Source organism: Typopeltis vanoorti, chromosome 1 (assembly GCF_054136105.1).
Source record: "Typopeltis vanoorti isolate ZY-2024b chromosome 1, IOZ_Tvanoo_1.0, whole genome shotgun sequence".
Classification (NCBI taxonomy): domain Eukaryota; kingdom Metazoa; phylum Arthropoda; class Arachnida; order Uropygi; family Thelyphonidae; genus Typopeltis; species Typopeltis vanoorti.
This window is the reverse complement of record NC_143549.1, coordinates 33,437,726-33,457,212: the sequence shown is the minus strand read 5'-3', so window position 1 is coordinate 33,457,212 and position 19,487 is coordinate 33,437,726. Positions and strand designations below refer to the sequence as shown.

Below are 19,487 nucleotides of genomic sequence, written 5' to 3'. Positions count from 1 at the left end.
CAAAGCTGCTTCCCTTTGTCAGAGGATTGAATCCTTTAATTTTCCTTGTAACCCTAGGTAGGGGACCTAACCAGGTACTGACAGCCGGAGCCAGCTGAGCCCAGGTTGTTTATAGAGGTCTGCTCCTCTGAAGATTCTTCCGCACATTTCACCGTTGGGATATGAATCCTCCTCCGCTAATTTGTCCGTTGTTCTTCACAGAGGTCCGTTAGCATCCTTGTAGGGAGTGTACCCTACGGAAGGTCCTAGGGAGCACGACAGGGACGTGGATTTGCCTCACTCCCCATAAAAGCACTATATGCGGTATAATAAACCAAAACAACCATATAGCATTTAGAACAGACAAGAAATCTTGTTCGGAATCTCACTCTAGAGGAATGGGAAATCCAGTTCTGCTGGGTGAACGCGCATACTGGGATAGCAGGAAACGAGAGAGCGGTCAGCTGGCTAAAGAAGCAGCCAGAAACGAACGGCTAGAAACAAGTTACCAAAATTACTCAAAATCTGATATAAAAACACTTGCACAAGAGAAACGCCTAGACTTGTGGGAAAAAGAATGGAAGACATCAAAAAATGAATCAACAACAAAAGAATTCTTGCCAAGCATAAGAAGCAGACTCCGGCTGAAAAGACGCGCCATTTCTCCAGGTTTAACTACGCTACTAACGGGACATAGAAAACTAAGACACTACCTACACCGATTCCATATCCTGAAATCGCTATCATGCACTTGCAGTCCACACCTTCAACAGACTGCTGACCACATACTCTACGACTGCCAGCTACTGGACTCCATCCGGATGCTCCTAATACAACATGTCATCACTTCCGGAAACAAAACAGAGACTTATTGAAAAGTATTACGTAGACCTAATTAAATTTGCCAATAAGATCAACTTCTACTGCTTGTAATCTAACATAAATTACTGAATACTGTGTGAATTATATGGTGTTAATATATGGATATAGAAAAATATAAATGTACATATGAATATTGGTACAAAAATATAAATATAAATGTTAATCAGTACTTGTAAGCTACATGTAATATAAGCATTGTATGCAATGGTGCATGTAGGAATAAATTACCTCCTGGTAGGGTTACTATTGGAAGGAAAACGCAACACACACACACACACACACACACACACACACACACACACACACACACACACACACACACACACACACACACACACACACACAATAGTAAACTGTCTGTCCATTAGATTTCCTCTTTATTCTAGGACACCCCCTTCCTTCAGAGGTACGCGCAATGAAGATCACCTTCTGAATAATGATGAAGGATTTGCAGGCTGCAGCACGATACTTTAGCATGAAGTGCCATGGAGAAAGAACGTGGTCTGCATGATTTCAAGAGAAGATCTTCATTTGTGCATGTTAATGGGTTACACTCGCTTATTTCAGGGTTCGTCGATGTTTACTGTCAATTTCTGGGGACTGTTAGTACGATTGATAATTCAGAAGCACCTTTTTGATACATTCATCAAAATTTACCTAAGAATATTTAAGATATGCTTTGTGTTTATTGTTCTTGTGGATAAAGGGGGGGGGGGAAGAAAGAGAGAGAGAGAAACTGCGGCAGTTATGTGGCATCTTACAATCATTTCTTTTTCGAAGTCAATAAGTTGACATTTGTATAAAAACAGAACATTATATTTTCATATCGTAATAGTTTGCACAACATGTTTATGTGATTGTGCATGTGGACAAATGTTCAGTGACTTTTGTCCACATGGTGTAGATCAAACAGGTGCTTCGAGACTCTCAGGTTAAAACATTAGTTTCCTATATTGAGACTTTATAACAAAGATCAAGGGTCCATTAACAATCTTATAAATTATTTTTGCCTAACATCTTTTATTTTTGAGTGACACTTCGTACACACTACTTCTTCGGAAGACGTTTTTGCTTTTCTATATGAATAACTGGATTATATATATATATATATATATATAAACCGGGGGTTTCATGTATACCTAATGACATCTAGTGCTTCCTCTTCCTCCTATGACACAAATTCGTCAGTAAGAAGATTTGCATATTTTACTCAGGTTATTAGTTCATAGTCTACGGAAGGATTATATATCATATTTCCATTATCAGTGATGAATAACTGCCATCCATAAATAAAAAAAAAATCTTTTTTTTTTAGGTACATATATATATATTTTTTTAGGTATATATATATATATATATATATATATATATATATATATATATATATATATATGACTACTACTATTAACTCGGGGTTGGGATATGTTCATTTTTAATATAAACTGACTAAAAACCCGAAAGTTATAACAAAATGAGATTTATTTGAAAAACGCAACGTTTCGTCGAGATTGACTTCATCAGGCGTTAAGAACATAGAAAAATATTAAAAGACACTGAAAATAACATTGAGACACTCTAAAGCTATACAATTATAAAGTTATAATATTCGACAGTGAATTGCAGTTATTATGAACCTGAGCTATAGTCCGTGTTAAAGTTCTATTGTTGTACACTTATGCGTGTGTGGAACCACGCGATCTCCAGTATATGATAGTAGAGCTGAACGAGTCAGGCAAATTATAGCTGAGATTATTGTTCATATGAAGAGGGTCCAAGGTGATTTCTTTTGACTCTGCAATGCGGCGCTCTACCTCATCATGGCAAATGTGTAGGTTTGAAGTTGTTGTCTAATTTACTTCATGTTGGCGGCTTTCGTTGTTCGTGTTTATTGAAAACAGGACATGGCCTGATAGAGCAGTAGCTCTAGTTCTCTTGTAAGCAATGTCTCTCTGGTGTTCCTCGAGACGTAAAACTGAATAAGACTCTGTCTTATTCACTTTAAGGCAAAACATAAGGTAGATTTTTCTATAATTTTTGCCAGTATAATTTTTATTGAAACGAATACGCACTTTGACGGTTTTGTAGAATAGGATATTATTTACGTTTCTTGTTTGGTTTCTTGAGTAGCACTTAGTAAACACGTAGCATCAGTTTACGTTCAGAATTTAAGTCAGTAGCATCAGCAAAAGTTCAGAATTCTTTTTAAAAAAAAGTATCTGAATGCGGAAAGGCAGAAAACTGAACGTTTGAAAGAATTTAAAATGCCATGTAGTACAATAAGTACGTTCACATCCAGTCAAGAAGACATTTATAGAGCATTTAAAGGCACATTTCATTTTTCAAGGAAGAAACACAGAAGCTCGCTTATCATCAGGAATGTTAAAGAGAAATCAGCTCCGGAACATTTAGATCAGTATCTGAATCAATAATAAAAAAGGAAAAACTGTACAGCTCTCTGTAGAAACTGAAATTATTCTCATTCGAGCTATGTTAATATAAAATTGCATTTTTGATCATATAGTAAATCATAAATGATGTATGCATAAGTGCAATATGAATTATTGAGGTGCAGCACTAGAATGAGAAATGATATCGACCTTTCCAAGTTGGTTCTTCTCTCATGTGAACATTGGGTTCGAATTCCATCCATTAAGATAATGTTTTACCGAAGGTGAGCTATCTTTTGCGGCGAAGAGGTTTTCTTGTCTAAAAGTTTAGCTATTTATCCCTTGCAAAACAGAAAAATTAACAGATATAATTGCACATGGTTGAATTTGACTGGCTGTGTAATAATAAAAGGAAATTAAAATTATTATTTAAAGAATATAATATTAATCTGAACGTTTTATTAATTTCATATTACTGAGATTTCCAAACCTCAACAAATCAATTTCATTTTAACAATTCGAATTAAAAAGAAAAATAATTGATTCCTGTGTATGTATAACATTCTCGAATGTTGTTACTGTTACTGCTTCACATCATGCAGAAGTAGAAATAAGCCGTTTTCCTTTAGCGTTCTTTTTACAGTAAAAGGTTCCGAGATGGGGAGAAGACTCTTTCACTCTCATATTAGAACGGTTGAATCACCGTTGCCTGAAAAGGATTTCTGATATCATCAATAATTCGCACCAATTTCTCTCTCCATCCACAGGATATACTCCTTTTATTGGAGACTGAATTAGCCTGAAAACTTTCCATGTATGGTCTTCAGACATTTCCAGATTATCTGTAGCCCTTATCCCATACATGAGAATAAGTATAAAATCTTTTGCGGGTAGGATTTACATAAAAAATTCAAAGGTTTTGCTAAGTTTTATTATTATTATTATTTGACATACAGTTGTGTTAGGAACATTTCTAAATATACAAATGAAATATGAATCCTTAACGTGTTGCACTATTTTTTCAGATAATGATACACTAAATGACATTCATCGACAGATGGCTCTTTGATGAAGAGAAAATCTCCACTTTTACTACAGTGGTTGAAGGTCTGCTTAGTGGATACCTTCAACCACTGCAGATATCACTGCTTCAGAGCAACGGTGATTATCTTCAAAGACAGTCAGTTTTCACAAATATATTTTATGACAGTCATTATAAACTTTATACTTTCAACTTTATACATTAAAATTTAAAAAAAAATGTTGCCAAAGGGTTTTCCATATTCATTTTCGCATAATGTGAAGTATTCTTTCAAAACTCTGTCCACCCATCATGCTTTCAGGCATCGCTATTTAGAACTGTGATCTGAAGTTTCAGTAGTTCACGCCTAAAAGATAATGGTTTTCTGACCAGAGGGGAAAAATCTTCTACCTAAGAAAAGTGCCAGTGATTCGCATTCCCAAGCGATTAGAACACTTTCCTTAGCTTTATTTAGAGAGTAAGTAATGTAGGTGCGGTACTTGGCTTAAACGAAGTGCCTTTATACGAGGAAAAACTTATGTTACTTGTATTTCCGGAACACACCTGTCGATGGCTATTTAGTTTATAAGAATAGTAACAATCCCGCCCATTAAAGGTTGAAAACCTAGAACACATTAGCATTGTGAGAAGGCCGAGGAGTTAAGAGATAACGTTATGAAGAGCAAAGACTTTACTGCAGTGAGTAACGCTAGACTAAAAACCAGCAATGTCGAATTTCTGTTTGACTTTAAACTGGTTTCTAAGGTGAACGGTGAAATCATAGTTGCCATTTCAGATGATTATGATCAAATACGTCTCTATAGCAGAGACACAGAAATAAAACCGAACACCTATGCAGAGAGAAGAGATAGTCAGTAAACAAAGGGATTTTTAATGGATCTGACTGTTCTGTGTAGAACAGTTGTTCGGGACATTAACGAAATGTAGAAATAATTTTATACAACAGCCAAAAAAAAAACAAGAAGTATTTTGAAGGCAACTATGCCAGCTGGAATGAGTACTAATTACAACTGGGAAAAAAGGTATAGATATCAGATTCATGTTCAACTGTTTTCAAGTGGGGCGTTGAACGAAAACTGCACCTTCATATGAAGATAGTCACCTGTCGGACAAACTCTGGCACACTCCCTGCGGTTTCTGGAGAAACCCCAGGGGTGTTGTGCACGACCTTGTCATGAATGATTGTTGATTGGCTGCCAGCAAACACACGAGCGTGTCTGCTGACATTTGATGCAGTAGTAAAAATGTTCACGAGTAACCAAAGAGTTAAATGATTCGTTTGGATTTACTGACCTCTTTTGTGATGAAATGGCACAAAACAGATGTTACATTTGTAGTCAAACAAGCTCAAAGGTAACTTGATATTGATTCCATGGCGCGCTATACCGACAGAGGAAAGATCTTACAGGTTCGATTCTAGTAAGTGACGCGAAGAACACTTTCAAAGTTTGTATTCGAAAGTAGGTTATTTATTACTTTATTATCATAATTATTATCCCGCTGAAGCGAGATAAAACTTTTTAGAATGCAGCTTTGGTAAAATATATATAAAACATGCAAATAAACACTTAAGTGGAATTGGGAACATTCTTGCCTTTGAGCACGTTGTAGAAATGCAATCGACTGCAGCGATGAAACAAATGTGGAGGCTGGGAAACCAACCGATTTTCCAAATGTTATGTAAGAGATAAAAGAGTATTTCCTGTGGGAATGGAGAGCTTTACATTTATTTATTTATTTAATTTTTTTTATAGGTAGCTGAGTGGTTGTTTATTCACATTAGTCAATAATAGTATATGCTCGCCAGAGGAAAGGAAATCTCTGACAGGTCAAATTTCAGTTCAAGAGGCATTATAAATATTTCTCTGTGATTAAGATGAATTTCATTAGGGCCTTTGAAGCAAAGAGCCTCTTCACCTTCTAGCAAGCTAGTCCTACGAAGCCTAACTTCATCTTCTTAACATAGGAAATATGGAGGCTAAAGCATAGGCTTCAATGCTAGGAAATGTTGGTTGGAGATTTAGCACACTGAATAAATTTCAGCTTCTTCATATCAGTCTGGAGGTCAGATCACCTTTTGTCAACGCAATTACGGTATTTGTTTTCTGGCAAGCAGAATGGATCGGGGTTACCTTTCTCTGCTAATGAGAAGTTTTCATTACAGGAAACTACTTACAGTTAATTAGAAAAACTGCGTTATGTTTCGAACAAAAAGAGGCGTGGAAAGTTTGCGATGTTGCGTATTGTTTGATGAAGACAATTCGCCTACTAGGGGCGGAACAACAACAGAAGTGGTAAGTGCAATCACCGAGTCGGTGAGATCTAGGACAGTACTTATGCTTGCTTGTATTTATGGATGAGTTGTGTCTACACATGTTCTGTGCTAAAATGTGCCATTGTAAACAAGGAGAGTCAAGTATTGGGGGGGGGAAACATGCTAATTAAAATTCTTGAGTAAAATAGATGGGCTGCTATATATGTACCTAGTTATTTAAATATTAGTTATTTAAATATTTAAACAGTTAAATATTAGAATTATGAAACCAGTGCTTATTTATTTGTAAACCGAATAGGGAGATAGTGATATAATTAATAACAACATTAAAAGCACGCATACTGCTTTTGAATAGCCATTTAACAGTGTTATTAATTTTGTTTCCTTAATTAAATGCAGGTTTTTCACTTAACTTAAACAAATATAAATATAAGCAATCTTAGAATTATGGAGTGAGTCCACCAGTGAGGGACATTTCATTTCTCCCTAACCTCTGCGAGTACGGAAGGACGATAGATGTTTGGTGCAATACTATTATGTGTCCAAGAGTTTTCTTGTATAAATAAAAACAGAGGTAAACGAAAAACTCGTTCTCCTTGCCTTAAAGATCAGACATATCGCTGTACAGAATTGCCCAACCTGCTGTTATTGTCTAGACATATCTTTGATCACAATAGTTATGTTAAGCATGTAATAATTATATGCAAGGTCTTTCCTTTTCTTTCTTTCTTTCTTTTTTTCATAAACTGAATAAGTATCTTTATAAGATTGCTATTTTTAAGTGATACTATTTAGTACACACAAAAATGAATAAAATAAAATAAAAAGTATGAATAAAAAATTTTTGTAATGGAAAGTCCTTAAGCGATACCCGTTACTTATCTTGAAATGATCAAGTGGCAGAAAATCTGTATAATAAAAGTAGTATTTTTCAGGGGTGGCCAGAGTTTTTGCAACAAGAGCCCTAGTTACCTACCAGAAATTGTTAAGAAACACATCCCAAAGGTCTATGTCAGTCATATACATACACATATTAATACAATATCATTTATAAGGAATAAGGGAAAAAGTTTTTGAAACATTATATTTATTATTATATATATTTTTTTACATGTATTTACATTTTTTAATTTACTCTTTGCTAGTAGAAGGTTTATGGATTTCTAAATTAGCAACTAATTTTTGATAATTTGGTTTGTAATTAGAAATTGAACTTCTTATTAATTCTTTCAAATGTTAGTTTGTTAATTGGGAACGATACTTGGATTTTACAAATTTCATCGTTGAGTACAGTGATTCAACATCATACGTCGACCCAAAAATTGCTAATAAACGATATGCTGCATTTGTATATGGCTGTTTATGGTAAGTACAAATTTCCAAAATTCATTGACTGAATTTAATGATTTATGTAACATTTTAAGACCTTCGTCTTCTTGCATTTCTATCAACTCCATTTCTCCTGATGCCGTTCCAGGAAGTAAGCTTTTTAAAAGCGGGAAACCGTTGTTAATTTACATCAATTTCAAATGGATTTAATATAAATGCAATAGATGGTTTTAATTCTTGTAAGTCTAGAAATCGTTCTTCAAAATTGTCCAAAAGGATGTTTAATTTTGCTCGATAGTTACTGATGGCGGTAGGAAGAATATCACATCCTGAAGTCGCTTTTATCAAACATGGAAAGTGATTAAATGGCTTTTCACTTATATATATTTTAAAAAGTTGTAATTTTTTTAAAACTAAAAATGCTCTGACTCAATTCGGAAATATTCTTCTCCCTGCCTTACAGCCACAATAGTATGGTAGGCGCTTTGAACGAGATCAAGATCAAAATAAGATAAGGAATCATGACGTGATTGGTTGTTCAGATGATGACGTCATTGTGTGTTTGACGTCATGGGTTTGGAATTTCATTGGGGCATATGTGTCAGTGACATCAGTTCTTGTGTTTTGGTTCGCGTATGGAATTGTAGGTAATGTTAGAAATAAGGATTCGTGTTGTGATTGGTGGGGCACTTCTGACCAGATCAAGATCAAGATAAGATAAGGATTGTGTGTTGTTATCAGATGTAGATAAGTGACGTCATTTGCTAGTTTTAAATAAGTGACGTTTTTTTGAATGGAAAGGAAGATATATTAGTGGAAAAGGATTTGAGTCATGATTGGTGGGACACTTTTAACCAGATCAAGATCAAAATAAGATAAGAAATCGTGATGTGGATGTGTGTTGTTATCATATGCAAACAATTGACGTCATTTGTTTTTTTGTAAATAAGTGACGTCATTTGTTTTTTGTAAATAAGTGACGTCATTTGTTTTTTGTAAATAAGTGACATCATTTGTTTTTTGTAAAGAAGTGACGTCATTTGTTAGTTGTAAATTATGGGTGATGGATAATGATAAGACAATGTTTGGAATTTCGCTGGTGGCTCCCCCTCCTGTCTGGGACATCACGTGGTATGTTTGGTTCTCGAAAAGCATTGTGGGTGTTTTAGAGATAAGGAATCGTGACGTTATGTGTTTGGAAATTTCTGGGAACATATGTCACTGTGATATCACATGGTGTTTTGGTTTGCCTATGGAATTGTGGGCAATGTTTTTGAGATAACATATCTTGGAATTTTCCCAGGATGACAAACATCTGTCATTGTCATCAAGTTTTGTCTTTGGATGTCTATAGATGGCAGTACTAATTTTCCAATATAGTTTGGGGTATCTGTTTCCTGTTAAAGGCTATGGGAATTTATAGAGTACAGTAGAGTCGAACTGGCGGCAGCGTTTCGAGTTTTTCAGAATAATTTAATTATATGCTGGTGTCCCCTCAAACACACAATATTTTTTTTCTCATATACAAAACTCATCCGAATATTTTGATTTGTCTATATTTAAGATCTTAAACTTCATTACTTTTGTAATTAAAGTTATCTTTTTTACAAAATGTTTGACTATTGGTATTTTTTACTTTACAGTCAAGAGAAAAACTAAATGACATTTAAAAAATAAATTAAAATAAACGGACATTTAAATGGATTACAACACCTTTTCTATGTAGTCTAAAAATTCTAATGATAATTTAAATTACTTACAGTCTTTCCAGAATGGCTCTTCTAAATGCGAATATTCCAAAATAGTTGAATTTTATATCCACAACACAACACAATCACACATGATTTGAAAAAACAATATTTCTGTAAATAACCAGAAAATCTAGTTAACTACATCCTTTAGATTTCCATCCATTTGGTTCTGTTCCTCAATTTCTTCGCACAGTTCCCATGCTATGTTTTTCCCAAGCTATCTGCCCCCAAAGACATCACAGTGTTGAGCCTACTAGCGACTTCCGGTTTTTGGAATTCTGTTAAATTGGTTATTAAGACTCGTATTTCTTTTTTCTCTATTTTACTTTAAAAATCAATTAACTACATTTTTCTAGCCAGAATAACTGAGCAATAAATAAATAAGTAAATAAATAAATAACTGTGTGTGATTTTTTTCCCATAGTGTTTATATTTTCATTAGTCTTTCTTGAAGATTAGTCATTAATGTCCGGTCTTAGTTTTCGACGGTGACTAAGTGATATTAGCATTTACGTGAGTTGAATTATGATTTTTAATGTCTTTTCCTGACTAAGATCCGACAAATTCGCACACGTGTGACATCCTCTGATTAGGTTTGGAATTCTCCGTTAGCGTTTTCTTTTTGCTACCACAAATAAATAATTATTTCTTATTATTTCAAATGAATATTAGCTCTGTAATGTAGTTTGTTAATTTCTATTACACTACAACACACAAACGTTTTATTTTTTATTTTTAAGAGTTTGGGAAATGTGATCGGTTTAACTATCTACTTTCTCTCTGTAAAATAACCAAATTGTAACAGTGGTACTTTCAGTACGACTGTTTTTTTCTGGTCTGGTGGAGGTAACTACAGATATAGTAACAAATTGTCACTTTTCAGTGGAAATCCTCCCCATTAAAATTCTAGCTATTAATTTAATACCCGATTCATTTTGCTTGCAAGAGTTGACACAGTTTCTTGAAATATTTCAGGGCATGCATGAACAAATAACACTTTTAATTCACTGTGGATTATCCAAAAAAAAAAAAAAGAAAGAAAAGTCTCTGGCTAGTTTGTGGCAAGAAATTTCATGAAAAAAAATTAAGTATGACCATATATATATATATATATATATATTTTTTTTTTTTTTTACTCCTAATCCTATTGGTTATTTTACGCCTGAACATAGTTCAAGTTTAAAGGTGGTGCAACTCATTTTAAAGGTGGGTAAAACTCTGATCATTATTCTTAGTATTTTCCATAATGTAAAGCAGATCTCACTAAGAGATGTATACTGCAATCCATTATGGGTGGGGTCGTCAATACCCACACCGGTTTAAACCTTTTAATTAAAATTACTTGGTAACCCTAATATACATTACCCAAGGTAAAAAAACTTATTTATATATATATGGTCTTCCTTAAATTATTATTTTTTTTCTTGTGAAATTTCTTCCCACAAACTAGCCAGAGAAATCCACAGTGAATTAAAAGTATTATTTGTTCATGCATGCACAAATAACACTTTTATCAAATATTATAAGAAACTGTGTCAACTCTTGCCAGCAAAAGGAATCGGGTATTAAATTAATAGCTAGAATTTTAATGAAGAATATTTCCCTGAAAAGTGACAATTTGTTACTATATCTGTAGTTACCTCCACATATCCTTTAACAGGAAACAAATACCCCAAACTATATTGGAAAATTAGTACTGCCATCTATAGACATCCAAAGAAAAAACTTGATGACAATGACAGATGTTTGTCACCCCGTGAAAATTCCAAGATATCTTATCTCAAAAACATCGCCCACAATTCCATAGGCTAACCAAAACACCATGTGATATCACAGTGACATATGTTCCCCCGAAATTTCCAAACACATAACGTCACGATTCCTTATCTCTAAAACACCCATAATGCTCTTCGCGAACCAAACTCACCACGTGATGTCCCTGACAGGAGGGGGGGGCCACCAGCGAAATTCCAAACATCACCCATAATTTACAACTAACAAATGACGTCAATTGCTTACATCTGATAACAACACACATCCACATCAAGATTTCTTATCTTATTTTGATCTTGATCTGGTTAAAAGTGCCCCACCAATCACGACTCGAATCCTTTTCCACTAATCTATCTTCCTTTGCATTCAAAACAATGACGTCACTTATTTACAACTAAGAAATTACGTCACTTATTTACAACTAACAAATTACGTCACATATCTACATCTGATAACAACACATATCCACGACATGAATCCTTATGTTATCTTGATCTTGATCTGGTCAAAAGTGCCCTACCAATCACAACACGAATCCTTATCTCTATCAGCACCCACAATTCCTTACGCGAACCAAAACACAAGAACTGACGTCAATGACAAATATTCCCCCAGGGAAATTTCAAACATTCCAAACCCATGACGGTACACACACAATGACTTCATCATCTGAACAACCAATCACGTCACGATTCTTATCTTATCTTGATCTGGTTCAAAGCGCCTACCATACTACTAACGACACATTGAAATTTTGTAAATGTTCCATTATATCGGTAAAAAACATTAAGTCCTGGATCCATTCATTGTTATTTAATTCAGGATCTTATTGCTTTTTCATATCTAGTAATTCGATAATAGATTCCAATAAAGCTATAAATATTTTCAATACATCGTACGTAGATAATCATCTCACTATGTACTACAACGATAAATCATTTATTTGTTCATTTAAATCAAGCTAATCAATAAAATTTTGAAACTGACGGTGGATTTTTGCATTGGTCCGAATGAAATTTACGATTTTTATGAGTGGTGTAAACACATGTTCAAAATTAAAGTAGTTTCCAACAAATGTTCTCGATGCAAAATACAATGAATTGTAGTGAAATCGGGAATGCTTTCATCTTTTTTTAAAAGTCCAATTAATCCTACATTCGTACCCACCATTGCTGATGCTCCATCAGTAGCCACACTTACTAATTTACTTTTTGGAACATTTTTAAGGGTAACATCAAAAGCTTCCTTAATATCAACGCCACGAGTACTATCTTTTAATGCTGTTAAATCCAACAATTCTTCTCGCGTCACCCCGTCGTCAAGAACGAAACGAATAAAAATAGCTAATTGTAGTTGGTCTGTAATGTCAGTTGATTTGTCAAGCGCCAAACTAAATGCTACACAATCTTTTATATCGTTTTCTAATTTTGATAATAAATCCACGTTTATGTGTGAAATTCGACGTTCAATTGTATGTCGTGAGGTAGGAATGTCGGTAATTAACTTTAAAAGTTTTGAATTATTAGGATGCCGTGACTCAATTGTATCAAGAATGTTTTGCTTAATAAATTCCCTTTCGGTATAAGGCTGTTTTGCACGTGCGATGTTCCATGATATTTTAAAACTAGCCTCTATTACAGTTTTAGATTCTTCAGTCAATTTTGTCATGAAGTTAATTTGGTTATTAACTGTTCAACGATTTAAGCTTTTTAATTCGTATTTCAGATTTTTCTGGATATTGAGACGAAAACTCGCCATGATTTTTCATAATGACGTTTTAAATTCCCTACTTTGAAATTGCTCACCGTTGAACTACAAATGAGGCAAAAGCTTTACCATTTTTCTCACTAAAAGCATAGTCTTCTTCCCATTCTTTCTTAAAATTTCTATGTTCGTCGATGTACTTCCGCTTCTGTTTATTTTCAAGAGTCATAATGCAAAATATTCTATAATAAAATTTTAAAAATAAAATATTAATATTTAAATCATTTGGAATTTAAATTATAACCTTTTTATTAATATAAGAAGTACGAAATTCAGTAACGTATCTTTTTAAATTTTCTGACAAGGTAATATTAATATAACTACATGGCCGAACAGCATATGAACAGCAAATTTCATCAAGCCACTCAAAACTATTGACCAATTGAGCAGCAAAATACAGCTTATTAGGAAAGACAAACAAACATCAATGATTTTTAGAGAAAAACATCGATTTTTTCTCCTGTTTTGGCTTTGCCTCGAGTTTTTTGTAAATTATTATGATCATTCAAAAAAACTTTATTACGTGATTGCCCCATGTCTGCTAGAAAATTAAGAAAAATTATAAATATTTTTTATTTGTTAGTTGAGCGGCAATAAAACTTAAGACGAGCCACATGCGGCTCGCGAGCCGCAGTTTGGCCACCGTGGATCTATTCCATTGATCTGGGAAAAAAGTCATTCAATAAATTTTTGGGATAAATAACTTTCTGGAAGTGTTAACAAATAATTCAGCTTAAGAAAAATAATCAGATTCATTAAAGACAGATATATGCCAATGATTCTTCTGTATTAGAATGGAGAGAGAGAGAGAGAATTAAAACTACCGTGCAAATACAAAATGAAATAAGGAGAGAAAACTTAATCTTATAACATTTAATGCTGTTATGGATGAAATAATACAAAATACCAGTATTAATAAATAGTGTGAAAACAAGCCAAGGTAATTACTAAGAATAAATCTGTAATGAAGTTATGCTCATAAAAAAAAAGCATGAAAATTACTTACAAGAATATTGTCAACACGATGCGCTCATATGATGCTAGTTCCTTAGAAAGGTGAATACGCGTTGTCTTTGATGCTGCTTCAAGAAGATATTTTATGAGCGCATCGTGTTGACAATATTCTTATCAACCTTTTTAATTAGAATTAAATCAGAAGAAACAGTGATTTAGAAAGTGGTTTTAATTCTGATTTAATTAGAATTAAATCAGTAGAAACAGTGATAAAAATTAATTTATTCGATTTTACCATTAGATTTTGACCGCTTACACGTGGAAACCAACATGACTCGGCAAATTCCCAGGTTTTACTGGTTTGCTTCTAGAGCAGCATTTCCAAAAGTGTGATCTGCGATCTTGTACTTAGGGGAAAAATGTATCGGTCCTCAGAAATTTAAAAAATTCAGATATGGCATCTGAGCTGTTGACAGAAGAAAAAAAAAACTAATAAATAACAGAAATCTGTAACAATTGTTTATTTAGGTTTAATAGCATGCTAGTATATTGTGGTTATCATTTGCATGTGATCTACCGGATGGTTTATTTGTTTCGCAGGAAGAAATATTCGAGTTTTCGGGAGTAAAAAAAAATCTGTGAGCCTCCTTCTGACACTGTCTAACTGCTCACCTTCAATTCAAATGCTTAGATCCTTTCTTTAAAGAATCTAAACATTTATACGATCATTAGAACTCGACTCTTTCCAACCATGTAAAAGAAGTGTAAGATTACAGGTAAGAATTTTTCGGGTAGAAGTTTTCATTTGCCATTTCTTTCCCCTCTTAAAATAAATAAGTAAATAAAAACTTCAGCATTTTAACAGCATTTCTTCCTGGAACAAAATATTTACTCTTAGAGTGCAAAAGCTAAAGTGTAAATGATGGCTCTGAAAACAAAGAGCACGCCATTTAGATTGAAACATGTGTGTTGTTCTCATTAAACATAAGAAACATTTATAATCCTCTCCCCTTAAGTAAGTTAATCTATTTCATAAGGAAATGGCGGCGACTTTTGTTCCGGAAACTCGCATTTTCCTGAGCAAAAACATGCAAACTAGCTAGACAACACATGCAACTGCTAAACATATACTCTCATCTCATAGCCGCTTCTTCATATTCCTAAAACACCTGCCCTAAATACCGAAGAATTTTCTTAACAGGGATTTTATTTCCTACTAAATGAATATAAATTTATTCCTGCTAAATGAATGCGTTTTGTACCAGTGCTAGGCTACCACTTTCTAAATGAAAGCAAAACATTTTATTTAAACCTCATGAAAGTCATGCTCTCTGCTGAGGTCATGACAGCAAGGGAAAATTACAATGTGTGTGTGCATTGTGTGTGTGTGTGTGTGTGTGTGAGAGAGAGAGAGAGAGAGAATTTTCTTTTACCGCTTGTATACTCCGCCTTGTTTGTGCGTCATGTAAACTAGAGCAGTCACCAGCCGACACTGCTCATTGTTTACCTGGTTGTGGGTGTATCACCTTTTTGGCCATGAGACAGTTAGCCACGAAGGGTGCCAACCAAGTATAGCTTCAAAGTAACAGGCACGGGGGCGTGTTATCGATATAAGAGTGTAAATGTGATAATAGAAAGTAAATCTAGATCACCGTAAAGGTAGCGAATAAATTAAATGAGATAAAAACTAATCGCAAACATTCTAAAAAGCAAATCGCTAATAAGAGGGCAGAAAACGGATCTCAAGAATAGATTTTTTTTCTAGATGCGCAAGCAGCTTTAAAGACTTTCAACGCGCATGCTAGTTCCATTCCAGTCTGGGCTTATTTTGATGAAATTAGGTACGTAACTTTACTCTTAACAGGCTATTTGGTTAAGAGAGAGAGAGGGAGTGCATTAGAAGCTAAACTCACAGCCTTTTTCAGCTTGTAAATGTAAAACAATTAGACTACGTTTTTCACTTGAACTTATTATGCTCGCCTCAATCTAATAATCTCCACAATTTCAGAAGATGACAGAACTAGTCTAAGCTGTCAATGGCTGTAATGGGAAGAGACAGGGAAAGAGAATGATGCATCCATTCCCTCGGACTAATCTGCTTCCCCTTTGACTATTTAGAAATAAGAACCCAAATGAGGGCATGCTAACCTAGAAACAGTTGATCTTAAGACCTCTAACTAAAATAGAATGGTTCATCCGCATTCATTCACATCCAGGCCCTACTTTCTTCTTGTTTGCGCGTGCGTGCTGTTACGAAGGGTCGTAATCATTTGAATAATTATTGAACGCGAGGGTTGAGTTGTCTCTTTGTGTACTGTAACGTTTGTCATGCAATAGTTTAATTAGTTTACGATTCTTATCTTTAACATGCTTGTTCTGAACTTAATTTAGGAGTTTATTGCTCAGAAGATCTGTTATTAATACAAAGAAAAAATACTGAAAGCTGTGGGAATTATATAATACATTTACAATGTTCAGTTGCTATTTCGTTATTTGAGTACATGTAATCATAGAGGGATACGAGGTTTAATTTCCTCTTCCACCCTTCCTTACATTACGAGTTAATTTGTAACAATTTTAATTATTTTCCGACTAGTTTTAGTTTCGGTTGAAGTTTTTTTTTTATGCTAAACTGATATATTTCTTTTCCAATTTTTTCGTTATACTCATGTTAACATTGTTGGAATGCGTTTCATAAATGTCATCAGATAAGTAACTGAATGAAACATTGTTCAGATTTTGTTAGATCAGTATGTTTATCGCGTGCTAACTCCAAGAGTAGCACATTACTCTGAAACTTTTAAAACAGGTTTTACATTTCGTTTTGGTTTAGTGCAGGTGCTTGTAAATAAACAAGTCTTTATTTTTTTTTTTCAACTAATCCGAAGATCACTTTCAGAAAATGACTTCAAAACTTTTGTAGGTTGTGCGCTAAAAAATTACCACCTGCTGAAAGCTAGCCTTAGTGCATAAAAAAGGTATTAATACATAATTTTAATATTATATAATTTAATACGGTATTAATACCTTAGTTTCATGGTATTAATAATGAGCATATTTAAGCACTGGATTTACGCTCATAGTGCCTGAGCTATGAGCCACTCTCCATGCCCCAGTTGGAACGAAGGGATGATGCGCTCATTCGAGTTCGATTCTGGTCATATCTACAGGAATCTTTATATGTGGATTTCTTGAAATTCTTTCAACTGAAGGTGAATTATCAAATGTCATATAGATATAGCAGTTTTTTTTTTTGTTGTTTTCCTGAACAGTCGGGTTTTTCATCCCGTATGCAGGAAACGTTTTCCAGACAGTGGATGGCGGACTATGTGGTGCATAGATGTAAGATTAAGTAGTGTTAAAAGGTGTAGCATTTTCTCCCTGGGCATCATATAAAAATAGCAATAATAATAATAATAATAAAGTCTTTCTGATAATGTACAAAATTTTTAGATACGCAGTAAAAAACCTACGAAGCTTTGCTGATCTGTTAACTGTGACTGAAAAAAAAACATGTTAAGTGTACTCCTACATGTTAAGTGTACCATGTAAACTGTACTCCTCTTCTGATTTTTTTTTTTCGGTACAAAGTGAAGATTTTCCCACGAGTGTATTACTAATCTAATTAGAATTCGCAAGGTAAGCATTGAAGGTTTAGGATACCTCGGGACATGTGAACATAACGTGGTGAATGGCTAATAAATGACATAAAAGAGGTAGTTAACAATGGCTCGATGAACATTTTCAATGCAAGGAGCGTGAGAAATTAAACCGTAAAGGGAATTTTATGACATACCGGAAGCGAACAGTAGTTTCTATAGGGGGCAAACTGACAGAACACCTATTGCTATATTCCTATTTCATCGGAAAACTATTCTGTTCTTTCTAGAGCAAGGACAAAACGGAATGGATAAACACGCGAAACAATGTGTACGTATTGAATGAAAAAAGTCTGCATAGTTACATTGGGGTGTAGTTTGTTTAGATCATTTTTGAGAGAAAATGGAAACAATAGTCTTGAAATCCAGGTGACTCTAGACATTATAATTTTATTATTAGTTTAAGAAAGCGTTTCTATGATCCGCCAACGCAAATCCAAACTTTTTGGATTTGCGTTGGCGAGTTATTATACTTTCCGATAACTTTCTCCGACTAGTGCATGTTCTCAAGTCAGTTTGTCTGTCTGGGGAATGAAAAATCCCAGTTATACGGAAGTAAGGTTCTCTCGCAGCCGTATGAGACCATTCGACTTGCTTGAGGTGAAGGGGGAAAAAAACGAACAAACTCTAAATTCAGAGATCATGCGCCTTACATCAGACTGGACTTGATTCACATTGCTGATGAGAATCGAATCCAGATCTGTCACGCCATCATCACTCCTATTAAGACTAGATTATGCAACAGTTACTGTCTTTGTAAATTGAATCGTGTGCATAGTTGCAAAGGACAGTTTCAAAATAATAATAATAATAATAATAATAATAATAATAATAATTTTTCTCTTGTATTCAAATATTAAAAATAAGATGAACCTGGAAATGAATACCTTATTATACAGCTGTTTTTCATCCTTTCCTCAGAAGTTTTGGTCTTTTTTCCTACGAGTGAGAAACTGGATCTTATAACACTGTGCTATCAGAGTTATAATATACAAAATATTGCAAATCCTATCTAAGGGACACGAAGAGAACTTGCTATAATCTGCAAATTGTCTCCCGGCTAGCCAATTCTTCAAGATAAAAGATGATAATCGGAGGACCCATTTCCAGTTCTAAACACATCAGAGGCGAGACGGAGTGCACTCGGAATGGGTTCGTCTATTCGCCTTCTTTGTTCTAATATCCCCCGCTGAGTAAGGTCAGCAATTGCGTGCCCCTTCCTGATGATCTGCTTCTACCTCGTCAGTGCATTTCGCAGACCTCCCATCGGTACTTGACACGTCTTACACCCATCACTGTGTGTACTTTCTGTGGCCGCTCACGAAATATCAAGGCCTTTGGCATATTCTGTACGAAACTCCAATAACTTCTTCGGTCAGGTCAAGATCGGAAGTAGTTGTGTCAAACATGTCGTGTTGTCATCTGCAGGGATTTCATTGTAACTTCAGGGACAGAAGGGAAATTCACATTCTTACTTAACAGGATTTTGTTTCTTGGCTAAGTGAACATTTAAAAAAATATATAAGCATAGCATGATTTCATTAAATACTATAGAATGACATCAACATTAATAGAAGCTTTTTTAATTAAATTCGATATTGTTAGTTTGAACGCTTTCTTCGTTATCCTCTATGGGTTTTTGTAAACTTCATACATTAGTATGAAGTCTACAAAATCTATAGGAAGACTAAT

The 19,487-nt window shown here is 34.3% G+C and overlaps 1 protein-coding gene across 1 annotated transcript in view; it reads right to left on the bottom strand.

Annotated features, from left to right (window-relative positions):
* LOC150109877 (uncharacterized) overlaps positions 1-19,487 on the bottom strand; it is a 236,009-nt gene that overhangs the window by 62,089 nt on the left and 154,433 nt on the right. Inside the window, exon 13 of the mRNA XM_090396426.1 lies at positions 13,224-13,330. Within this exon, the coding sequence (XP_090252552.1) occupies positions 13,224-13,330 (107 nt within the window). The remainder of the gene's footprint in view (positions 1-13,223; positions 13,331-19,487) is intronic.